This window comes from Dipteris shenzhenensis, chromosome 25 (assembly GCF_047967505.1).
Source record: "Dipteris shenzhenensis isolate YYH24624 ecotype China chromosome 25, Dip_SZ_1.0, whole genome shotgun sequence".
Classification (NCBI taxonomy): Eukaryota; Viridiplantae; Streptophyta; class Polypodiopsida; order Gleicheniales; family Dipteridaceae; genus Dipteris; species Dipteris shenzhenensis.
In genome coordinates this window covers 30,554,185-30,577,373 of record NC_141620.1, presented here as the reverse complement: position 1 = coordinate 30,577,373, position 23,189 = coordinate 30,554,185, and the positions used below count along the sequence as shown (strand labels likewise).

Here is a 23,189-nt window from a genome sequence, read left to right as displayed (position 1 = left end):
ACCGGTCATTTTTGAACAGCGGTATTTGAAACACTAAGGACTGAGTTGGGAATGAGTAGTCGGGATCATCCTGAGACAGATGGTCAGACGGAGAGAGTCAACCAGACTTTAGAGGACATGCTGAGAGCATACGTGTCATTGAGGCAACATATGTGGGACAAGTGGTTGCCATTGTTGGAGTTTGCCTACAATGATAGAAAACATTCATCTACCGGGTTCAATCCATTTGAGCTGAACTATGGTTATAGACCAGTCAATCCAACTATAGTTGGAGTACCTCAGAAAGTGCCTAGTGCCGCGAACTTTATAGTTCAGATGCGGGAGATTCTAGCACTTGCGAGAGCTAATATCTGCCAGGCTATGGATAGAGCCAAGGTGTATGCGGATGAAAATCGGTCTATAAGAGTATTTAAGGAAGGAGAAAAAGTTTTTCTCAGAGTTCCTTCGCACTCGAAGTCGTTGACTTCAGGAGAGTGTGCTAAGTTATCACCTCGATACTGTGGGCCGTGGTTAATTCTAAAGAGAATAGGCAGTGTAGCCTATAAATTGGAATTGCCACAGGGGTGTAAGGTGCACCCGGTTTTTCATGTTTCGCGCTTAAAGAAATTTTGGCATACAGGTGACTCACTAATCGAAGGTGTGGTTTTGTTTCAGGAGATAGAGGATATTGCAAGGCGCAAGCCAACAAGAATCCTGGACCGAGGAACAATGCAAATACGAAATCGGAAGATACCCACGGTGTTGGTTGCATGGCATGGTCAGTCTCTACCGGAAGCTACCTGGGAATCCGTATACCAGTTACGGAGAGTGTTCCCAGATTTCATCATCGAGGACGCTGATGCTTGAAGAGGGAAGGAATGTTATGCTCTAGCCGAGATAGCATGACCTCGTATAGATCGGTGGGCATTTTCTCTTAGATGACCAACTTTTATAACAGTGCGTAGTTGAAATGGTCAAGAGAAGTAACTGCCAAGGTCCTAGGTGAGGGTGGAATGGCATTGACTAGGTAGTTCTGAGTGCTAAGGCCTAGGTGCACCTAAATGTGCAATAATGCCAAGGGGCAAGTGTTTTTAATGTGCCCCAAGAGAGGGGAAAAAAAGGTGCATCAAGTGGAGAGGCTAAAATGATGACATTTGGCAAGGAGAACTATCTAGGGAAATGAGGGTCTCATGGATAAGCATGAAAAATAACGAAGGAATGAATTGAATCTAACGATCTGCGATCCATGAGAGTTAGGCTGGGTGGAACAACTTAATGCCATCGCCCGTGAGCTGAGTGAATGGAGCAATAGAAATTCAGGCTAGAGCAAAAAGTGTTTGACATGCAGATTTTGATGCTTTTTTGAAAGACAAGGGCATTGTACATCAGCTAACAGTGAGGCTAACTCCTCAGCAAAATGGCAAAGCTGAGAGGAAAAATCGTACTCTTATGGAGATGGATAGATGTATGCTGAAAAGCAAAAAATTACCTCACAAATTTTGGCTTGAAGGTCTCATGTGTGCCAATTATGTTTTGAATCGGGCACCCACAAAAGCTTTGAAGACCAAGACTCCCTATGAAGTTTGGCAAGGGAGAAAGCCTTCTGTGGATCACTTCCGTGTCTTTGGGGATGCCTTGCATATGCTCATGTGCCTGTTGAGTTTCGGCATAAATTGTCTGATAAGGCAATCAAATGCATTTTTGTGCAGAGAGCAAGGGCTACCGTCTCTACAATCCTGTCACACGCAAGATTATTGTCAGTAGAGATGTAATATTTTCAAAAAATTCAGCTCACACTCAAGCTGAATTTGATATGCCTTCTTCTTCCGGTGATGTCTTTGAGGGGTTACTACCCATTGCCTTGGGTTCCCCTGCTGATATATCTGATGAAAATCAGAATTTCCAGATACCTCCACATGCTCCGATTCAGCCACATGATGTCATACCACCTCCACAAGCCGTGGAAGAGGTTGTTCAGCAAGAAATTGCAGATATTCATGCAGCAAAAACAGTCCCAAATTTGCTGTTACAGACTCTCAGGGAGAGTAAAATTGATGCTCCATTACCTGGCAGAACTCGAAGTGCAATAAGGCATGGGGGAGGTGCTCTTTCAGTTGAATCAGCTTATGCAGGTACTCTTCTTGATGAGGAGGAACCTGAGACATTTGAAGAGGCACAGGATAATGTGCATTGGATGAATGCCATACACGATGAGTTGCAGTCCATTAAGAAAAATCAGACATGGGAAGTTGTCGATTTGCCACCAAGTAAACATGCCATAGGTACACGGTGGGTTTTCAAAGTTAAAAGAAAGCCCGATGGCACCATTGACAGGTACAAGGCAAGGCTGGTCGCAAAAGGATATGCTTAGAAAAAGGGCATAGACTATGAGGAGACTTTTGCTCCTACATCTAGGATGACAACCATCCGGTCAATAATAGCAATTGCTGCAAACTTTTAGTGGAATGTTCATCAGTTGGACATAAAAACAACCTTCCTTACTAGAGACTTGTTGGAAGAGGTTTATGTCAAACAACCTCCAGGCTTTGAAATTTCAGGAAATGCACTTGTGTTCCTGGATTCATCTAGGTATATGCTTCTACCGTATTAGCGGACATGCAAATTTCACCTTGTGAAGTTTTCGTCCAAGTTGCAACCTGCTGGTATTGTGATAATTCTTTCTATCTTAAATGGTGTGTTGCCCTATCAGCTAGATTTAGATTTAGATTTAGAAGCTCGTTGGGGAGAGACTAAAATGAAATCGTTTAGACTTCACAAGCAGTTGTAGCTTGAATGAAGAGATTTTGGACTACCTTTTGATTAGCCTTCTCCTTTAGTGCTAGCCTTCGTCATGGCTGACTCCGCCCTTCACCTCCGGAGTGCCAACAGAAACTCAGTACGAAGACTTTGTATAAATGGATGCTCAAGTATGTGTGGGTGTGTGGATTTGTATGTGTGAGAGCATATTTTTATACTATGGTCTACACCCACTGTTGGGCGCTGATGACGTCAGTGGGGATGTCATAGTAGCTAGTCCCTGCTATGCATGATGGAGTTTATGGTTTTCAACCTTGTGAGCGACTATCATGAGATTGAAACTGCACGATGTTGTGTTTTTAGAGAATGAGTTTGGGAATGTTCCTAGATTCATCTAGGTATATACATGGAGCTCATTGTTCACAACATGTATAATCATTAAGCTACTATGACATCCCCACTGACGTCATCAGCGCCCAACAGTGGGTGTAGACCATAGTATAAAAATATGCTCACACACATACAAATCCACACACCCACACATACTTGAGCATCCATTTATACAAAGTCTTCGTACTGAGTTTCTATCGGCACTCCAGAGGTGAAGGGCAGACTCAGCCATGACGAAGGCTAGCACTAAATGAGAAGGCTAATCAAAAGGTATTCCAAAATCTCTTCATTCAAGCATCTTTAACCCATAGCCCAAATGCAATTCTGCACTCCGCCCCAATGATTTTCCTTAGCACATAGCTACAATAGTATTCAATCATAACCATAAACAAACACCTTTGCATGGTACAAAGCATGAGGTGACCTTGATTTATATTCATACCTCTGGCAGTGAAACAATGAAATCGGGTATCCCAGAGGCATCCAATGGTAAAATATTGTAGGCTTTGAACTCTTCTGTCTTTGCTGCATCAGACTCCATCACCTTCTTTAACTGTACAAAGGACACCACCACCCCCAACAAAACAGAAGCTCAGATGCCTTATATCCTCACTTGGCACACTAGCATTTCCAATTTTAAAAAACATTTGAAGATGGTTGTCTTTCTTTATCCTACATCTTCCCAAAAAATATTTTTAATGATGAAAACCAAACAGAAACATTGTTGCAATGTACAATCTGTAAGACTATAACAAGCCAAAATCACATCCAAAAAAAGCAATCACACTCCATGATTCCTCCATTGGTTTTTCAATGGCTTCTCTACAAATCAAAGTGTTTCAAATATCAATTAGTCACAAGTTTAGGCACCAGCACCTTCAACTATAGAATACAATATCATTCAATCTACAATCTGAAATTTAGAGAATACAAAGCCCTTTACATAGGCTGCAAGAACAACATAGTCGCAATACACATTTTCCTATATATAAACATGAATCTACGAACATGCCTAAATCCAATAATCTAATAGCAAAATGCACTATGCAGATTCTACATTCATGATAGCCATGCACAAGATGGGAACCATTCAGCTCTACCACATATAACAAGGACTAGTAACCATGATATTCGCAATGGTGTCATCAATGCTCAACCATCGTTGCACTAGTTGTATACTTTTTACACATAAAACCATGTGAACACACAAAAATACACAACCAAGGCCTTTCTAATCAACTTCTGTAATACTCTACAGAAAAAACATTGTAGACCGTAGTCTAGGGCATGAGGAGAAGGCTAACCACTACATTATCTTCATTCAAGCTACAACATTATTCCATTTTCATGTGCCTTACAAATTTGTTCGGCAAAACATTATAAGAAAAGGTGGCCAAGTTCCAACAGAGCAACAGAGTTCTAAAACTACAAAAATGAATTACGATATCAGCACGTTGCAACTTAGATGAAAATTTACAATGTGACCTTTGCATATTCACTACTATGGCAAAAAAACATATTTGAATGAATTCAATATGCCGACATCTATCATTTAAAAGCAGATAAAGCACTGCATTTTCCATGCGCACGCAAAGACGTTCACTAGCGCTCCACCATTGAAAGGTTCAAAGAATTTAAAAGACACCTCTTGCGAAAACACAAAAGAAATGAGTTTGAGGTAGTCTGGTGGTTGTCTTTGCCCATAAGCCATCAATCTATTTGATTAAACCATGACAAAGACATGTGAACACAAAAATGAGTGCGCATTTAAGGAAAAAAGGGGAGTGGGGAGAGGTTCGGCAGAATATAACCTCATCGGATATAAGCTGATCTGCTGCTCCTTGAGAAGCTTCTTGGGTAAGAGCATCAACTACATCCCGCAATACCCTCAAGGTTGCATGGACTTTTCTCAATTTTAAAGCTCTACGCTCCAACCTGCAACAAGGAGAAACAATTGCAACACAATCTAATGAAAAATTACAATATGTCAACTGATAAAATCCATAAGATGGCTATTGAAACAACACTAATGCCAAGTAAAAAGCCTCGTATGAAGGAAGCTAGCTTCATTAATTAGGCTATATTTGACTTACAAATTTTTACAATCAAGTAAGCAAGGATGAGATGCACACATCATATACCTAGATGAATCCAAGAACATTCCCAAACTCATCCTCTAAAAACACAACATAGTGCAGTTTCAATCTCATGATAGTCACTCACAAGGTTGAAAACCATAAACTCCATCATGCATAGCAGGGACTAGCTACTATGACATCCCCACTGACGTCATCAGCGCCCAACAGTGGGTGTAGACCATAGTATAAAAATATGCTCTCACACACACAAATCCACACACCCACACATGCTTGAGCATCCATTTATACAAAGTCTTCGTACTGAGTTTCTGTCGGCACTCCGGAGGTGAAGGGCAGACTCAGCCATGATGAAGGCTAGCACTATATGAGATGCACACATCAACATATAAATAAATAAATGAAATCAAAAGTAAAAAAGAAAAAAAGCCAGTAAAACGCTAATGGAGAGTTGAGACTTGAAAATGGTGATCTATCCCATCCAAAAAGAAAGGGCGCTCCTATCAAGCTTGGGATGCAAGGCCTACACAACTGACCTAGTCTGGTCAATTGACCCGACCCTGGTCAAGCTCCCAAAACAAACCAGAAGCCTCTAACTGGCCAAACCTAGTCAGGTCAATTGACCCGACCCTGGTCAAGGTCCCAAACCAAACCAGAAGCCTCTAACTGGCCAAACCTAGTCAGGTCAATTGACCCGACCCTGGTCAAGGTCCCAAACCAAACCAGAAGCCTCTAACTGGCCTTAACTTTGGGCTCAAACCAGGCCTAACAAACTCAGCCTCTAACCTTGGCAATGTGCCTTGGCTAAACCCCCATCTAACATGCAGAAATGCACTCAAAAAGGACCCAAACACTACTCTCTTTGGGCAGGCACACGCACATAGAATCCCTCTCTCACTACTGTACATACAGGATGACCAACTCTAACACCCCCTCTCAGCTCCTAGATGTCGAATCGACCCAAGGGAGCTGGAATGTTCAACGAGCAGCTGTGGTGTTAGAGGCTGGGCAAACAGGTCCACTGTGTGGTCCATCAATGCTGAAGAAGACCACCGAATTAGATGGACGTGGGTTCCTTCAAGGGAACCCCATCCCATGTAGCTGCCTCAACTAGACCACCTCAGATGTTGAGCCACATGCTCACAATCCTGATATCAATCTCCTCGTGTCTAGCTCCTCCCCAGCCTATGTGACTCCATCGGCATACACTATCTCTGCCATGATCCTTCGTATGCTGCCACTGCCGCAAGAACTACAATCCCATGTGCCAAGGCATCTGCACGAACAAGCTCAACACCCGCTCTAGAAGACTCAAGGCCAATCTGATATGCTGCAACCAAATAGATGAAGCTGCACATGACCAGTACAATGGGGAAGCGATCTGCTCACAAGGACCATCCATGGTACAACTCATGCTTAGATCCCCTCGCCGACAATCCGCTGACCCAAAAATTCCAATGGCTCACATTCATACCGCTGCTGCCAAACAAAATACCACCTTTGGATCTGCTGGAGACTGCACAGAAGACTGCCCAATAGTGGTGGAAAACTGCTCCACTGACTTCTGGCCCAAATGACCCTATTTAGGGACAGGAGGCTGCAGACGTGGCCAACTAGGTCTACTGACCTGGCCAAACCAACCGACCTGGTCTGGTCGTTGACCCAAACTGGTCAGGGTCCCAACCCAGACCAAACCAGGCTCTAACTGGCCTCAAACCGGCCCTGCCTGTGGGCTCAAACTAGGCCTAAATCAACCTCAACCAGGCCTAACAAACCCAGCCTCTAAACACAGAACAGTGTATTGTGTCCCCACGAAGGTGCATGAAGCAATCTTGGCAAACATTTCATTGTGAGGTCTACATGATATTGTGCTGATATTGTTATAGTATGGATTTAGTACTGGATATAGTACTGCTTTATTATGCTGATATTGCTTTAGTATGGATTTAATATCGATATAGTACTGATTTAGTACTAATGTACTGACGCTGACATAGTTTTGTTTTAGTATGAATTTAGTACTGATATAGTACCTATATAGTACTGATCCAGTATTTATTTAGAAATAATATATTAGTGCTGATATAGCTGGCAATGTGCCCTGGCTAGACACCCACCTAGCCTGCATAAATGCATTGACAAAGGACCCAAATACCCCTCCTCTTTATGGGCAGGCACACCCACATCTCTCACTATTATACATATAGGAGATGACTAACTCTAACAATATACAGACGACTAACTTTAACAATATACAGTGATTGTTTTGCTATAGATGAGCGTGTTCTTCTGCTTGAGAAATAGCTTTGTTGATCCTAATATGTACTACAGACAAAAGATACATATATGTTCATGATGTTCTGATCATATAGAATGATGATGTATCATTTACAAAAAGATGGTAGCATTACTACAAGCTTTCAACATCCCAACACATCACTACAAGGATGCTTGTCCTTTTCAAGTGAAGAATGTCTGAAATAAAAGCTCTTGAGTATACATAATCTTTGGAGTATGCCCGAGCAAATATAAGGCTTTCCACACCTAAGCAGGTTTCCTATGAATCAGAGCAAGTCCTAGATTCACACATGAAGCATAAAGCATTCTCAACCTGAACAATAAGCATGAGCAGAATTGTTTAACAAAAATGCATCGCTTTTACCAAAACAGAAATGTTACTTACTCATTGGGATCAATATCTATAACACCTGAAGTCCTCCATAGCTGCTCTTCTTCTTGCAGCTTGTCAATGTTACTTTTTTCCCTGTAGTACTTATAAAACTCTTGTATCTGGGCAATATCCTGAGTCCGATCGATCCTTTCACCCTCCTTTTTGGCAAGTTTTTGCTGCAAATAGTCAAACAAGATCACAAATCTTTATAGAAAAAAGATGAGAACTGCAAATCATAAGATTCCTCAAAATCAATTGCAGTGCAACCTTAAGGTGGTCAGTCCTACAAGGGCATACAAGACGACCTCACACGAAGTATGAACGAACAGGTGCAACTGAGATGAAGGACTCGTTAACCTAAATTCAATTTGAAATCATCTGATAAAACAATAGCAAAAAGCAAAAATCAACCTTCACATCCTTCAAATCTGTCATGCACCAGAAAGTGCTGAATTTTTTATGACTAGACAGACACCTCACTTCAGACCATATAAAGAGATAATTGAATCCAAAAAAGTCAGCCCTGACCATGGTATTCTTATACCTTGATAACCGACATAAGCCCTGTCTTAAACTGCAGAACTCCCCTGCCCTCACTATTGGGATCCAAGTTCTGAGATAGTGTATATGCATGCTCGCACACTACATTCAAAACAAAATCAATACGTCAATTTTCTTCCCCTGTCAAAAAATATATCTTGATGACTAGCACAATATTGACACCTACAAGGCTTCCATATATAAGATTAAAACCAACCAGGCTTGTGCAGCGTAGGCAACCATCAAACGTGTACCACTCAAAATCGCATCCTAAAATGACAATACAGAACTTCTTCCCTTCTTTTACTATTGATCCCAAGGTTTTAACTAGACAGAGGGATGGTCCCTGTGAATAGTATGTCACAACGTATAAATACTTTTGCTTCAGATCATTTTAAACCACCTGCACTACCCTCAATGAAAGAGATTTCTTTCTTTCTTTCTCAAGCCCTGAGGTACCAGCAATTTTGCATTCACAATCACTTCTGCGATGTGTATCACAAACTGACATTACAATTTTAATATTAGGATGGTATGTAAGTGCCCTCATATCCAGCCTCTCGCTCTATCCAGATCAGAGACGTTTAACGATCTTCGTACACAAGACTGTACAGCAGGGACACCAGCTGCTCAAGACACAGAGATGAGATCGGCAGGCTCAGCCAGATTCCAATCAGAGGGTGATCACCGATTTTTTCCAGCAGGATATCACAGAATAACAGTGTCAAAGTATGCAGCAGAAGATAGCATGTGGAAGAGAGATGTAGAAATTTGACTAGAGAGAGAATGAACTGGGACTAGAGAGAGAAAATTATGCACAATAAAACTGCAAGAGACTTAACCCTACTGGGTCTGGGTTGGCTGGTCTTCTAACCAGACCTGGTCTAGTTCAGTTAACCCGACCCGAGTCAGGTCGGATGACCCAACCCTTGGGTTGGGTGGTTGGCTGGCCTGGATCCCTATACCCACGAAGGGATCCCTCCCCCAATATAGGAGAGAATTTGCTTTAGACTTGGAGAACTTGAAAATACAAAAGGCACTCCTCACGAGTGCACGGAATGCAACTCTGAGGCTGACACCTTGAACATAGAGAGCTGACCCACAAAGCCTGAGAAACAGTCCAGCCACTGGCCCCAACCAGCTGGCAATAGCAAGCCTAAACTGCATTTTACCAGGCCTTCACCAGGCAATAAACCAAACCCTGTTACAGCCCTTATTAACGATGCCTTTTTTCCCTGGCTAAATGCTCTGGTACAGCCTCCAACTAATTGCATATTTTACAGGAAGAATACTACAACTATCTTTGGGCGGGCATACCCACAATCAGCCCTCACTCCCTATAGTACAGACAAGAGATGACTAGAACTCTTAACACCCCCTCTTAGCTCCTAGATGTCGAACCAAACCAAGGAGCTGGAGTATTAACAGAGCATCTAAAGAAGCTTCCTGTCCTTCATCGAACATGCCTCCTCCTCACCAAGTAGCTTTCATAACCACACCATCTCATACGCAGCTCCATAAGCAACCTGATTCTCAACCTCCGTTGATGACGAGGCTGGCTACTTTTCACCGCTCCATGAGATTGCTCCCGGACCAAGGGTGCAACTATCTTATGATGTAGATATCCTCGAGCCTAGATCTCCAATTCCTCAACTTTGAGGCATGTCAATAATGCCACAAATTACCAAGATGAATACTTATAAGACAAGAAAGTACATGGAGTTTGTAGATCCCATTGTCAATTGCTCCTTCCCAAACAGCTCGCCATCTCACTTTCTCCATAACAGCCATTGATTCTTCTTCAAACTCCACGCGCTTGCCAGTCTAGCAGATTTCATGCATTGACAATAGAGGGTAACCAAGAGTCAGAACATACAGAACCTCAGAGGTAAGCTTCCCCCTCTAACATTGGGAATGATGTTCAACCTGCCTATTCTATCACATGGCCTTGCTGATTTTTTACTAACAAGGCAGTCTGTGGGCTGTTGGTGGACCGCTTGGGCATCCAAAAGCTCAAAAATGAAATTCGTTTTTGTGCCAGGAGCCTCCAAATCAGTTCGCTTTTGTTGCATGCCTATTGTTCATGCCTTCCCAGAGGCCCAAATCTGATTCACACTTCTTCCAGGAGCTTTCCAAGCCATGTGCCTATCAAAATTGCCTTTTCCACGCAGTTTGGAGCTTCCAGGCAACTCGATTTGCTTCCAGACTTGGCGATTCTCTTGCAGCAGGTTTTCCAGAGTTGCTTTTGCTGATTTTCACCTGCCAAGGTGCGAAAGATCTTTCCTATCGGTTGATTGCTTTTCGGGAGCTTTCCTATTGCCTCATAACCTTCAGATGCTTTTGCTTTGCACAATTGGCCTTTCTGTTTGCCAGGAACAGCCAGGTGTGGTTGTTTTGCTGGCCTCCGTCTTGCTACCAAGGCATATTGGGCTGATTTCTCTTCTGCCAGGACTCCCCTAGTGGGTATCAGAGCTGCCAGGTTAGAGCCCTCAGTCAGATTCAGAAGAAGGACCGCTATGGAATGTTGCACTGGACTAGGATGCCTTTTCTGGGATTGCATAGCAAAACAAAGTGCTTGTGAACGGATTATTCAGTTGGCTGTTTGTGGGCTGATGAACTGCGGTGCTGTATTTGAATGCCTTCTCATAAAAGATAAAGAAATACCGAAAAGGGTGCTAAGTTTAGGGCCAATCTGGTGTCTGGTAAGACGGGGGCGATCTAGCTCTCGGGTGTTGTGTTCTAAGTTGATTTGGATTGCTAAAAATAGTTCTAAGTGGCTATAATTTAAGTACTTGCTGGTTAGTAACTGTTCATTGCCTTTTGGGGATCCCGAAGGCCGGTTACAGTGGTTCCGTTGCCGGGGGGATCCTAAAGGCCACTTACAGTGGTTCCGTTGCCGAGACATCGCCATCTTCTTCAAGAGGGTGAGCCCGTGGTTCTGTTTGGGTCAGGACAGCAAATACTAGTTGCTGTGATAAATTTGCAGCCAAGAGAATTTTTCAGCCATGGCACATAGCACGGATGCTAAGGAGAAATCGGAGTCTTTGGGTTATATTGCATGGTGGGAGGAAGATGATGAACAGCCCGTTCAGTCGGAGCATGCCACTAAGGGTTCTCATCATGAAGAGGAAGAGGTGGAGAGCCAAATGCAAATGGTCAGTTCAGGGCGCAGTTGTAGGAACTACTCAAACTTTTGCACAGTTGATGCAAGATCCACGCTCTGCAGAATTGGTGAATGCTCCTTTGAAGACTGAGAAGAAGAGGAAGAAGAAGAAGACCCAGCAGCTTGGCAATCTTCAGAGCTTTCCATTTTTCGGTTCGGGACAACATACTTTCCCTCCATCTTCTATGCCCACCAGTTACTTTGGAGTTTCAGGCGATGGTCAGCCAGCCTGAGCAAGACATGGGGATTCCACGAAATTTCCCTTATAGATTTCAGCCTAGCATGCAAGGCTATCAAGGATAGATGTTCGGAGGTATGCCGGCTATGATGCCCAACATGATGTATAGAAACATTGGGATGCAGCCAAGGATGCGGATTGCTATGCCCGGTATGATGGGGAATTTCTCGGGAATGCCTGGAATTAATGCAATAGGACCAGGAATGGTCAATCCTGCTGTGAATAGTGGTCAAAATGTCACAAATCTTGGTAATACGATGCAGCCCCCATACTTACAGCCACCTACCTATGATAATCTCACACCCAAGGGGAAGTAGAAAGATTATAAAGAGGGTGGTTCAGCTGTAGAATTCGACACTTTCAATGGGAGCCAAGACGGGTTGAAAGCTCTCACTTTTATTCAATAGTTTGATGCAGCAAACTCGGGTGGAAATTTTACAAAGTCGTTCAAAATTCGAAAAGACGCCACTTTCTTGAAGGGAAACACTTTGCAATGGTGGACAAATCTTCTTTTGCATGGGAGAGCACCCACCACATGGGTGGAGTTTAAGCAGGTCTTTTTAGCTGTGTGGTTGACCACCACATTTGAAGTTGACATCATGATAGCTTGGCATAAGTTGGATGCAGAGAATTGCCATAATTTGGAGGAATATAACAAGAAATTTTGGGAAGCCCTATTGCCAATTAGTTCCTATCAGCATGTTCCATTGACTCGGCAATTAGAGAAATATTGATGTGGATTGCCAAAGGAAATTCAAGACTTTTGCACGAAGTCCAAGATTTCTAACATGTCCCAATTGATCGAGCTGATTCGGCCCAATTTTTCCCCATATTGTTCACCCCTCTTGTTGGTGCAAAAGAAGGATGGATCTTGGCGGATGTGCATCGACTACCGTGCACTTAACAAGATCACAGTGAAGAACAAGTTTCCCATTCCCCGGATTGATGACATGCTAGACACACTTGAGGGGTCTTCCATTTTTTGCCGCATTGATTTGAAGAGCAGGCACCATCAGATTCGCATTCAACCAAATGATGTGCACAAGACGGCTTTTAGGACCACTTTTGGGCTTTATGAGTATCTTGTCATGCCATTCGGGTTAACTAATGCTCCCGCCACATTCAACAGAATGATGGACAAGACTTTTAGAGAACACCGGTCTTTTGTGGGCACATTCTTCATTGACATCATTGTTTTTCCCAAAAATGAGGAAGAGCATCGAAAGCATCTAACGTTGTGTTTGAAGAGTTGAGGAAACTGAAGCTGGTCATTAATGCAAAGAAAAGTTAATTTTCATGCCAGAAATTCACTTTCTTGGGCATATCATATCCAAGAATGGGGTTCGAATGGATTTAGCAGAGGTTGAAGCGATCAAGAATTGGCCACCACTAAGAAACATCCATGAAGTACAGAGCTTTCTTGGGTTATGCTCGTACTACATGAGGTTTATTCGTTACTTTGTTGAGATTGCTTCACCTCTGCATGCTTTGCAAAAGAAGGGAGTATCTTTTCGTTGGACTTCCAAAGAAATTGCAGCTTTTGAAGAGCTGAAAGAAAAATTGCGTTTTGACCCCATCCTAATCTTGCCAGATTTGAGAAAGCCCTTCGCTGTCCAATGTGATGAAAGTGGCTACAACATTGGAGTTCTTATGCACGATGAAAGGGTCGTTGATTATGAGAGCAAGGTGGGGTGTTGCAGCCCACGAAGATGAATTTTCAAGTTTATGAAAAGGAAATGTTTGTTGTAATTCATGCTCTCAAACAATGGAAGCACTACTTGTTGGGTGCTGATTTTTATGCTCATACGGATTATTCTTCTCTGAGGTATTTTCTCACACAGAGGAAATTATCTGAGAAGCACATGCGCTAGGCCAATTTTTTGTCTATGTTTCATTTTGAGATTGTGCATGTTCCTGAAAACAAGAATGTGGTTGCACATGCACTTTCTGTGCCAGATGCAGTATCCAAGAAACCACAGATTTCTGTTGTTTCTATTGCCTATCATGATGAATTGGATGCCATGAAAGAGCGATTTGCTACATATGAAGACTTTGCACGGATATATGATCGGTTGTCTGAGGGACTAAGGAATGATCATTATGCTCTTCAAAATGGTTTTCTGTTGATGCATGGCCGTTTGTGTGTCACAAAGCAGTTGAGGGCCAAGGTAATGGCTGAAAGTCATATTCCGCCTTATGCAGGACACAGAGGAATTGACGCAACTGTGAAGGCTATTGAGCACTTCTTTTCCTGGCCAGCTTTGCAAAGTGATGTTGAGGCATATGTCAAGACATGCATCACCTGCCAGAAAGTGAAGTTGACGGGCAAAAAACCCCTACACTGTTATAGCCACTCCCCATTCCGGATAGACCGTGGCAAAGCATTGCTATGGACTTCATCTTTGATAATCCTCGTACACCGTCAGGTCATGATGATATCTAGACTATTATTTGCACGTTCAGTTAGCAGGCTCATTTTATTCCAGTGAGGAAGAAGATTATAGCAGACCAAATGGCAAAGCTTTTCATGTCTCATGTTTTTAATACTACGAAATGCCACAATCTATCATCAGTGACAAGGACCCACGGATGACAAGCTTATTCTGGAGAGGATTGTTTGAAAATATGGGTGCCACGCTAAATTTCTCATCCTCGTTTCATCCACAATCTAATGGGCAATCTAAAGAGAGGCCAATGGAACCGCCCTTGATCTCTTAAACTGCTATGTTTTGGATCACAATGCAAAATGGGAGCAATACTTGCTGCTCATTGAGTTTGCCTATAACAACATGGTTCATACTTCTACAAGAAAGGCTCCTTTTGAGATTGTAGAAGGATATTGGAAAGTCCCGCACATTCTGCACACCAAAGATAAAATCTTTGAAGCTGATAAGTTTGTGGAAAACTTGGATGAGGCTTACAGAAAAATCAAGATCGCTGCTCCAAAGACCTCAGGATAAGCAAAAGAGAGCCACTAACCGTCATCGTCGTGAGCTGCAATTCAAAGAAGACGATTGGGTTCTCCACTTTCAAAAAGCAACGCTGTGTGTCGTAGGATGATCATATTTCTGCAATATATTTTTTGATCGTGTTACTACGATGTTTGGATGCTCACATGTTGGGCTATGATGCCTAGGAGATTGGACTACATGTCTCGTTGTTAGGACTACGATGTCCATTACTTTCTTGTCTACTCCCTATTCAGATCAAGGGAGGGTGTTGGAGTGATGATCCTCACAGGTTCGCATAACCGGTGTAGTTAGAGGTTTGCTTAGTTGGTTGATCATTCGTGGCTGGACGAAGGATTCTCATTGGACCATGCAAAGAAGGCTTGCAATGATTGGTTGGGCAGCGCATGCATGGATATGTGGCATGAACAAGTGGCAAATGGCTCTAGATATCTCTGAAGGAGTGGGCGATGTCTTCACATGATGCATGGCAGCTATACGAGTCGGTATATAGTCAATGGAGACATTCTTCTCGGTCCTTTTGTCGCTCCAAGCTTCGAGCCTGAGTTGTGTCTGCAAGCTTGCACTATAGGAGAGTCTAGCTGTAATAGAAGTCTTTGTATAAGCAACAACAAAGCTGGTCGGCGTGAGCTGCAGGTCTTTGTAGAGAGTCCATAAATAAGAGTTGTTTTGATTGCACTACAACAGATCTCATGCTGTAATTTTTCGTATTATCATATGTGTAGAAGTTTAGAGGAATATTGTTGAATATATGTGAAGAGTGAATCTCTTAGATTGATTTGTAACATTTTCTAGACCGCAGAAGAACAAGGAGAGGCAAGTCATAGGCTAGGAAAGTGCTCCACGGCTATTCTATCACATTGCCTTGCTGATTTTTGACTACCAAGGCAGTCTGTGGGCTGTTCGTGGGCTGCCAGAAGCTCAAAAACAAAACTTGCTTTTGTTGCATGTCTACTGTTCATGCCTTCCCAGAGGCCCAAATCTGATTTACACTTCTTCTAGGAGCTTTCCAGGCCAAGTGCCTATCAAAATCGCACTTTTCCACGCAATTTGGAGCTTCCAGGCTACTCGATTTGCTTCTAGACTTGGCGATTCTCTTGCAGCACGTTTTCCAAGGTTGCTTTTGCTGATTTTCACCTGCCAAGGTGCCAAAGATCTTGCCAAGGAATTTCATTTTTTCATGTTTGCTGATTTTTTCCCCGAGCTTTCCGATCGGTTGATTGCTTTCCTACTGCCTCATAACCTTTCAGATCCTTTTGCTTTGCACAGTTGGCCTTTCTGTTTGCCAGGAACAGCCAGGTCTGGTTGTTTTGCTAGCCTCTGACTCCCTTGCTAGGCATTCAAAGCTACCAAGGCAAATTGAGCTGATTTCTCTCCTGCCTATTGGGTATCAAAGCTACCAGGTTAGAGCCCTCAGCCAGATTCGGAAGAAGAGCCGCTATGGAATGTTGCACTAGACTGGGATGCCTTTTCTGGGATTGCATAGCAAAACAAAGTGGCTATGAACGGATTATTCAGTTGGTTGTTATGGGCTGATGCACTGCGGTGCTTTCTTATATTTGAATGCCTTCTAAATAAAAGATAAAGAAATACCAAAAGGGAGTTTAGGGCCAATCTGGTGTCTGATGCAAGACGGGGGTGTTCTAGCTCTCGGGTGTTGTGTTCTAAGTTGATTTGGATTCCTATGGAAAGTTCTAAGTAGCTGTGATTTAAGTATTTGCTGGTTATTAACTATTCACTGCCCTTTGGGGATCCCGAAGGCCAATTACAATTGCCCGGACCAATCATCCCATCACAATTTTACGAAAGGCAAGTTGTTCAACCCAGAGCGCTACTTCGCTAGAAGGATAGCATTTACCATCACAAACGTATTTCACGTCTCCCATTCTCAACAATTGCTTCAAGTAACAAAATGCATTCGCCAACATTGATAAAAACCTTCATGACGTTGCAACTACTTGAAATCTAGAAAAACATTCGGTACTCCAAGTTTCTTGGCTCAAGCCTTAGGCGGGATCATCTATCGAGGCTTTCTAGAACAAGAGCAAGGTAGAGATCGTAACGGAAGCAGGGTTTGTTGAACTTGGGCAGATCAATTTACATTGGTCCACAAGGCTACATCCACGAGCAAAGATTTTGAACCTTAAAGAGGATGTTTTCATTGATTGAGAAGTTCTTCAAAAGTATTCAGCTTCAGCACAATGGGATGCCACATGCATCCCTTTTGAGGATTGACTAGGAGTGTCTGCAACTCATGGACATAATCCAAGCAAGACAAAAGGACTATCACATGGCATCCATAAGATCTCTAGGTAAGGGAACCAATCCTAGGCCAATCCTAGGCCGCCATGCACCTATGAGAGGCACATAAGGACAAAAATAGGACGCTGCTTACATGCATGTTACAATGGTTATAGCTTGCATGCATGTTACAATGAGGTCATTCAATTATGGCATTTTGATGAAATAAATTGTCCGCAATATACGACTTGGGTAAACGAACTCATAATTTACATTTTGCACGAATCACGAAGATTCATGGTTGCATAGAGAGGGGCTTTCAAAGATTCTTCATGAGACAAATAGGATCGCTTGACGAATATGAAAGTTATAGAACACCTAGTGCACACCCACATGGTGGACTGGGTGCAAACACCAGATTCTCTAGACAAAAGAAAAATCGTCAAAATATACGTTCCTTAAAAAGCTAAAGTTAATTTAGTGCGTGTGGCACGTCAAAAACTAAGCTTACACCCCTTGCATTGCACATAAGTTTTCTAACGAGCTCTGAACCAACAGATTTGACACGGTTCATTTATATGCGTGCTTAATTTCCAACTGCACTTAATAACGGAGTGTATCAGTCACCGATAGAAACTGAGTGTCATTTGGACAATCAATTTCTGCACTAACTCAACGGTGGTATATCACCTCCAAATTCAATTTATCAAGGCATCAACGAGAAACTAAATTTCGCGCGGGTGTGCAGACTTCAAACACGTGAAGCCATGCTTAATTGGCAAGCTCCCGAGTAGTTAAAAAGATGGCAATGCTTGTACTGGTAGAGATCTTCGTATTTACACGATGCGCCCAAAATGCGCCTGGTTTGACTTCCCTTAGTTGCTTTAAATGATTATCACCAGAACAACAGACTTGAGACATTCCGTGGATTATCAATTCCCCAAAAACAATAACTTAAGGGAGGAAAAAGGCACACACAGATTCGAGCCACGTTCGGGTTGTCTGGCTGGATCTCATTGGCAGCCTGCAAGATGGCGTCGATGTTGGATGTTTGGCCCAAAGAAGGGGGAACGAAGCCAGCAATGTTGGAACTGTCATGGCGACCGAAAGAGGGGTGCTGATCACGGGAGTGAACGGCAGAGATGAGGCGCTCCCAGTTGTCAAGGGCACGGGAGTTCCCGCGTAAGGAACGGGAGAAAGACATGGAGGAAAAGAGGAAGGAGGTTAGGGCAAGGGCAAGGGCAAGGGGGAAACCATGCTAGAGCTTGATCTACAGAGGAAGAAGAGTGAAAATGAAAGAGGAGGTGCAAGAGCTTATATAGTAGACTGTGATGTGAGTGTGTCGGGAATTTCAGTCCTTCCGTGTAGGTCCCTTCACACACGGCCCTTTCCTTGACTCCCGCCCTTTTGCGTGGCCACTTCCCTTTCTCGCCCATGACTCGGCCAACATTTCAAACTTGTCGAGGACGCTGCCGCCTCGGCAGCCCAATACTCAGACTGCCTGCCCGGCCCTCGCTTGACGCCTTGCAGCGTGCTGCATACACACAGGTCGCGGCCACTCGATAGTGCTAACTGGTGTCTCTATCGGCCACTAGAGCACATAAATTTCGAATCCTGCATGCCAACGCTTTAGTCGTCGCCTTATAAGAGGTGTTTAACATGGTAATCGACCTCGAGTCACCAACTTGGATCCTGTACTACTTTTTTGGAAATAGCTTGGCCAACCCCACATTGACATCCTGCAAAAGGTACTCCCAGGTTACAGAGGCGTTCGACATATCTAGCAAATCCACTTTCAGCATGTCCCAAAAGGCCAAAAAGAACTCGGATGAGAGCCCATCGGGTCTAGGGAAACGATCTTCTTTCATCATCCTAAGCACATCCCAAAGTTCCTGCGTCATGAAAGGTTCAGCCAATAGCTATCTTTGGGCATCAAATACTATATAATTTAAACCAGTAAGCGCAACCTCGAGGGTCCTATGCCAATCTTCATCTTGCATTGGATGTTGGCCCACCAATCCACTTAGATGCTCTCTGAAAACAATGGCTGCATGCCAGAACTCATAATAATATTCCCTTGAGAATCCATTACCCTATCTATCATTTCTCTCTAAATTTTCCTTTTCACAACTTGAAAAAAGAAGTGGGATGGACAATCTCCTAATGCAAGCCAAAGTTGTCTACTATAAATTCTAGCCACCACAGCCTCTTTCAATTCCCTACTCTGAATGGAAGAACCTACCTCAATTACCAGAGTGGCCAAAATAAAGTCCTGTGGATAGCAATTCAAGGCATCTCTTAATGACTGCATGATTTGTCTGAAGTTATCAATCTTGACCACCTGCTTTCTTGCATCATTTTCACAGGTCTTAACCGCACCTATAATAGCTCGGATACAGGCATCCCAACGGGACAAGGATCCATAAATCTCTTTCTTGTAGAAGACCAGGCCTCCACAATTACCTTTCTAAACTTTTTTGACCCTAGCAGACCATTTTTTACCTTAAAGGGTACGTCTAAAGATCTGCCCACCGAAAGTGGAATTGAAAAGTACCACAAAATAGGAACATGATCCGATAAAGCTGTCTGCACCAGGCATTCCCCTTTGAATGGAGAGACATCCACCATCCCTCATCCAAATAATAAAACCTGTATATCCAGCTAGCTTTGAACTCAGTACCCTTGCCGCAATTGGTCCAGGAAAAACCATTTAGACCCTCAGGGTCTAGCTCAATACAATCAATCAATCCATGGTGAATGCATACTTCCTCCTAATCCTCAGCATCATGAGATAAACCAATTTTCAAGGGATGGGACCTATCCATCTCAACTTCATTAAAGTTCCAACCTCCAACAAGGATCTATCTCTCACCCGATAAGGCATCATTCAGACGAGACCAGCATCTTTTCCTATCTACCAAGCTATTGGGATCATATAAACTGATGACATTGAACTCAAAGCCATGTATTGATACCCTGGCTGCAACAAGAAACCATCCCTCTGGATCCCTAATTAACTCCTTAGCATTCACCCCATTTCTTACAATAACTACAGCTCCTCCTCTACCACAAATCAAGGCATTTACCAAAATTGAATATCCCATGCTTCGCAAAGTGAACCATAAAAGTTTTGACTCTCCACACTTGATCTCTTGCAGAAGTACCACATCTATCATGGGTCTTTTGATTAGAGATGCTTTTACGAAGTTGCAACATCCACGGACATTCCAGGAAAGCAGAGAGACTCCTCTAATCCCTCCATCCCCACCTACTTTGGGAACACCATCCATTCACAAGGGAGCGACATGCATCACAAAGAAAATTAAAACAATTTTCCCTACCCTTAGATGCGTTCCTCACCACCTCTTTGCATAGATAAAGAGATGCTACAGTTCCGAGATAAGTGGGAAAAATATGGCTACAACATAACTTATGATGGCTTGTCTAACACTCGACACCGGCCTATAATCAATATCATGGTCTCATGCATATTTGGGCTCAGCCTCCTTGAAGTTCGTGGACACAAGTGGGCAATATAATTCAGGGGAGTAGATCTTTGGGATACTGAAAGATGCCACTCTGGATGTTGGGGCTGAAAATGTGGTGCAGGTGTGTATGGACAATGCATCTAATTGTGTGCAAGCAGGAGAATTCGTGGAGGAAGAGTGACCTCACATTTTCTATACTAGATGCACATGCCATTGCCTTGATCTCCTATTTGTGGACTTTGGAAAGCTTGCATGGGTGAAGCTAGTGTTGGTACATGCTAGTATGACTTGTGACATTTGTTCCTCGGAAACACACCGTGTTAGCAATGTATAGAAATTTCAGCAAGAAGGGATTGGTGAAACCAGCACAAACATGGTTTGCTTACATGTTTATCATGTTAGCAAACTTGTTGGATGAGAGGGTATACAATGGATTGCATCGCATGGTTGTCAGTGATGAGTATTGTAGGAAGAAGGTGTCACAGAAAGCACAATAGGTGTCTTTTATTATTTGGGTGCTTCATTTTGGCCAGATGCAAGACTCATTGTGAAGCTTTGTGCACCTATTTTAAAGATTCTTCGCCTGGCTGATAGGGAAGGGGCTACCATGGGACTTGTATATGAGCTCACTGATTGGATGGTCGAGAAGATAGCAACTATTGATGGGATTGACTCCTCAAAGCTGGCTGATGTTAGAGCCTTGTGTGTTGACAGGTGGGATACGATGCATTGTCATTGCATGCGGCAACTTTTGTCCTCCATCTCTATTTGGAGAGCAAAAAATCCATATGGTGATTGACAGGGAGGTGCATGATGGGTGGATGGATGTCATAGAGTGGTACACGAAGTATGATGTTGACAACTAGGGCACCTTATGAGTCAAGCTACCTAGAGGTGGTCTATCATGCAGCTTCTCCTCTAGATGTCTCTTGCACCCACTAGCCTCAGGCATATGGGACTCATGGTGACTTTCGGATCCTTCCTCTTCAATACCATGCACAAGACGTATGTCCTACATAGAAGTTTCCAATGGTCGTTTAGAAGAAGCAAAAGCTAACTAGGAAACCTTAGAAACCACTGGAACCAACATCTATGACGATTGTAGGGGGTGAGACGTAGCCACCACCTTCCATGCAATGACTTCCTTGAGGGGCCCTGAAAACCACCTCTTTGATTTTTCCCTTCTTACCAACAACCATCCATGCACATCCTCTCCCTTCTTAGGGGAGGGGGTCTTCGACAACACCTTTGCAGACACATTAACTATCTCAACACCATCAGATCAAGATCCATTCCCAACAAGCTGAGCACCACCAGAACAATCTATTGTCTCGAATCTTGTCCCACCTCCTCGCTATTCCCTTGAGCCAGCTTAACATTACCTACACGCTTTGGGCAATTCCTAGTGAAATGCGAAGTGCCCTTGCAGATGTAGCACACATTAGGGAACCATCCAAATTAGACCTAAAGATAAAACACCGCCCCATCTCTAAGCTCCACCTCTAGAAAGTCAAGCGTTTCCATGCTATGGTCCCAGAGTATCCATTGTTGAGAGTTGTGGTGCCATTAGCACATAATTAGAGGCTAAGGTATGGTATAGGAAGGAATCAAAGTAGCCACCCTAGGATGTGGACTACATGATGTGGAGATGTGGATTGAGGATATCCATAAGGAGAGATGTGGATGAGAGAATCCCACATGGTTTGACTATTATAAAGGCTCTCTCTATATAAGAAGCCTATTATGTATTGTTGATGATAGAGATTGTAATAGATCGATTGTTATCTACCTTATGTCTCTCTCATGGTGTCACGATCCTCCTTGATCCCTCACTTTCTCATGGTATCAGAGCTTAGGTCTAGCTCTCCTAGATTAGTTGTAGATACACCTTAGGTGCTCATGGTTTTCTCTTTAGATGTAGATTTTAGACTGAGAAAGAGTGATCTTCACTTGAGCTCTTCATTCCGTTCATGTTGTCTTGTGAGAGTATTCTTTGAGAGAGAGAGAGAGAGAGAGGTAGACTATCTTCAAAGTCCTGTCCTTATTACAAGCCCATTGACCTCTACAGCAGCTATCTACGCCCACCTTCAATTAGCCTCTACAATCTTTTGGCCTCGCCCATCTCGCCCACTTCCCCTTCTGCATCCCTTCCTCTCCGACACAATAGCTTCTTTCTCTTTCTGTGGCTCTCTCTGCATGCTCATCAGCTTTGCTTGGTGATGCTAGCCCAGCCCTGTTCGACATCCAAATCTTAGTTAGAAGGCTCGCCCTTCCGCCTCTGCCCACAATTATCGACTCTACAACGACTCTCCATCAACAGCTATAGTCGCTACTAGAAGCGCATCTCCATATGGACAGCCCAAGGCAATCTCCTTCTACAGCTTCAGCGCACAAGCTTCATCAGCGCTCCCTATGTCCTTGCGAGCTCTGGTGCAACAGCCATCTCTTGCAACAAGCAAGCAAACTAGCCAATCGAGGGCTATTCAACAACTAGCCAACTGACAAAAATGACCTCCTCTACTCCCAAGTATCCATCGACGAGCAGCTCAACCCTCGTAGCCGTAGATTCCCATATCAGAAACAGCAGCAACCCTGACTGAGAAGCACATAGACTCAGGCCACGTAGTGTCTTTGCTGCAACACTCTTTTCAAAGGTT

At 43.4% G+C, this 23,189-nt stretch overlaps 1 protein-coding gene across 2 annotated transcripts in view; it reads right to left on the bottom strand.

Annotated features, from left to right (window-relative positions):
• The window catches only part of LOC147885741 (callose synthase 9-like), a 273,087-nt gene extending 254,762 nt beyond the window's left edge, over nucleotides 1–18,325 (bottom strand). For both annotated transcript variants that reach the window (XM_087396032.1, XM_087396031.1), the window contains exons 1-5: nucleotides 18,023–18,325; nucleotides 8,438–8,535; nucleotides 7,906–8,069; nucleotides 4,938–5,061; nucleotides 3,569–3,679 (exon numbers count right to left, since the gene is read on the bottom strand). In XM_087396032.1, coding sequence (XP_087252158.1) covers nucleotides 3,569–3,679; nucleotides 4,938–5,061; nucleotides 7,906–8,069; nucleotides 8,438–8,535; nucleotides 18,023–18,248 — 723 coding nt within the window. In that variant the 5' untranslated portion in view covers nucleotides 18,249–18,325. The remainder of the gene's footprint in view (nucleotides 1–3,568; nucleotides 3,680–4,937; nucleotides 5,062–7,905; nucleotides 8,070–8,437; nucleotides 8,536–18,022) is intronic.
• Between the last annotated feature and the right edge of the window lie 4,864 nt (nucleotides 18,326–23,189).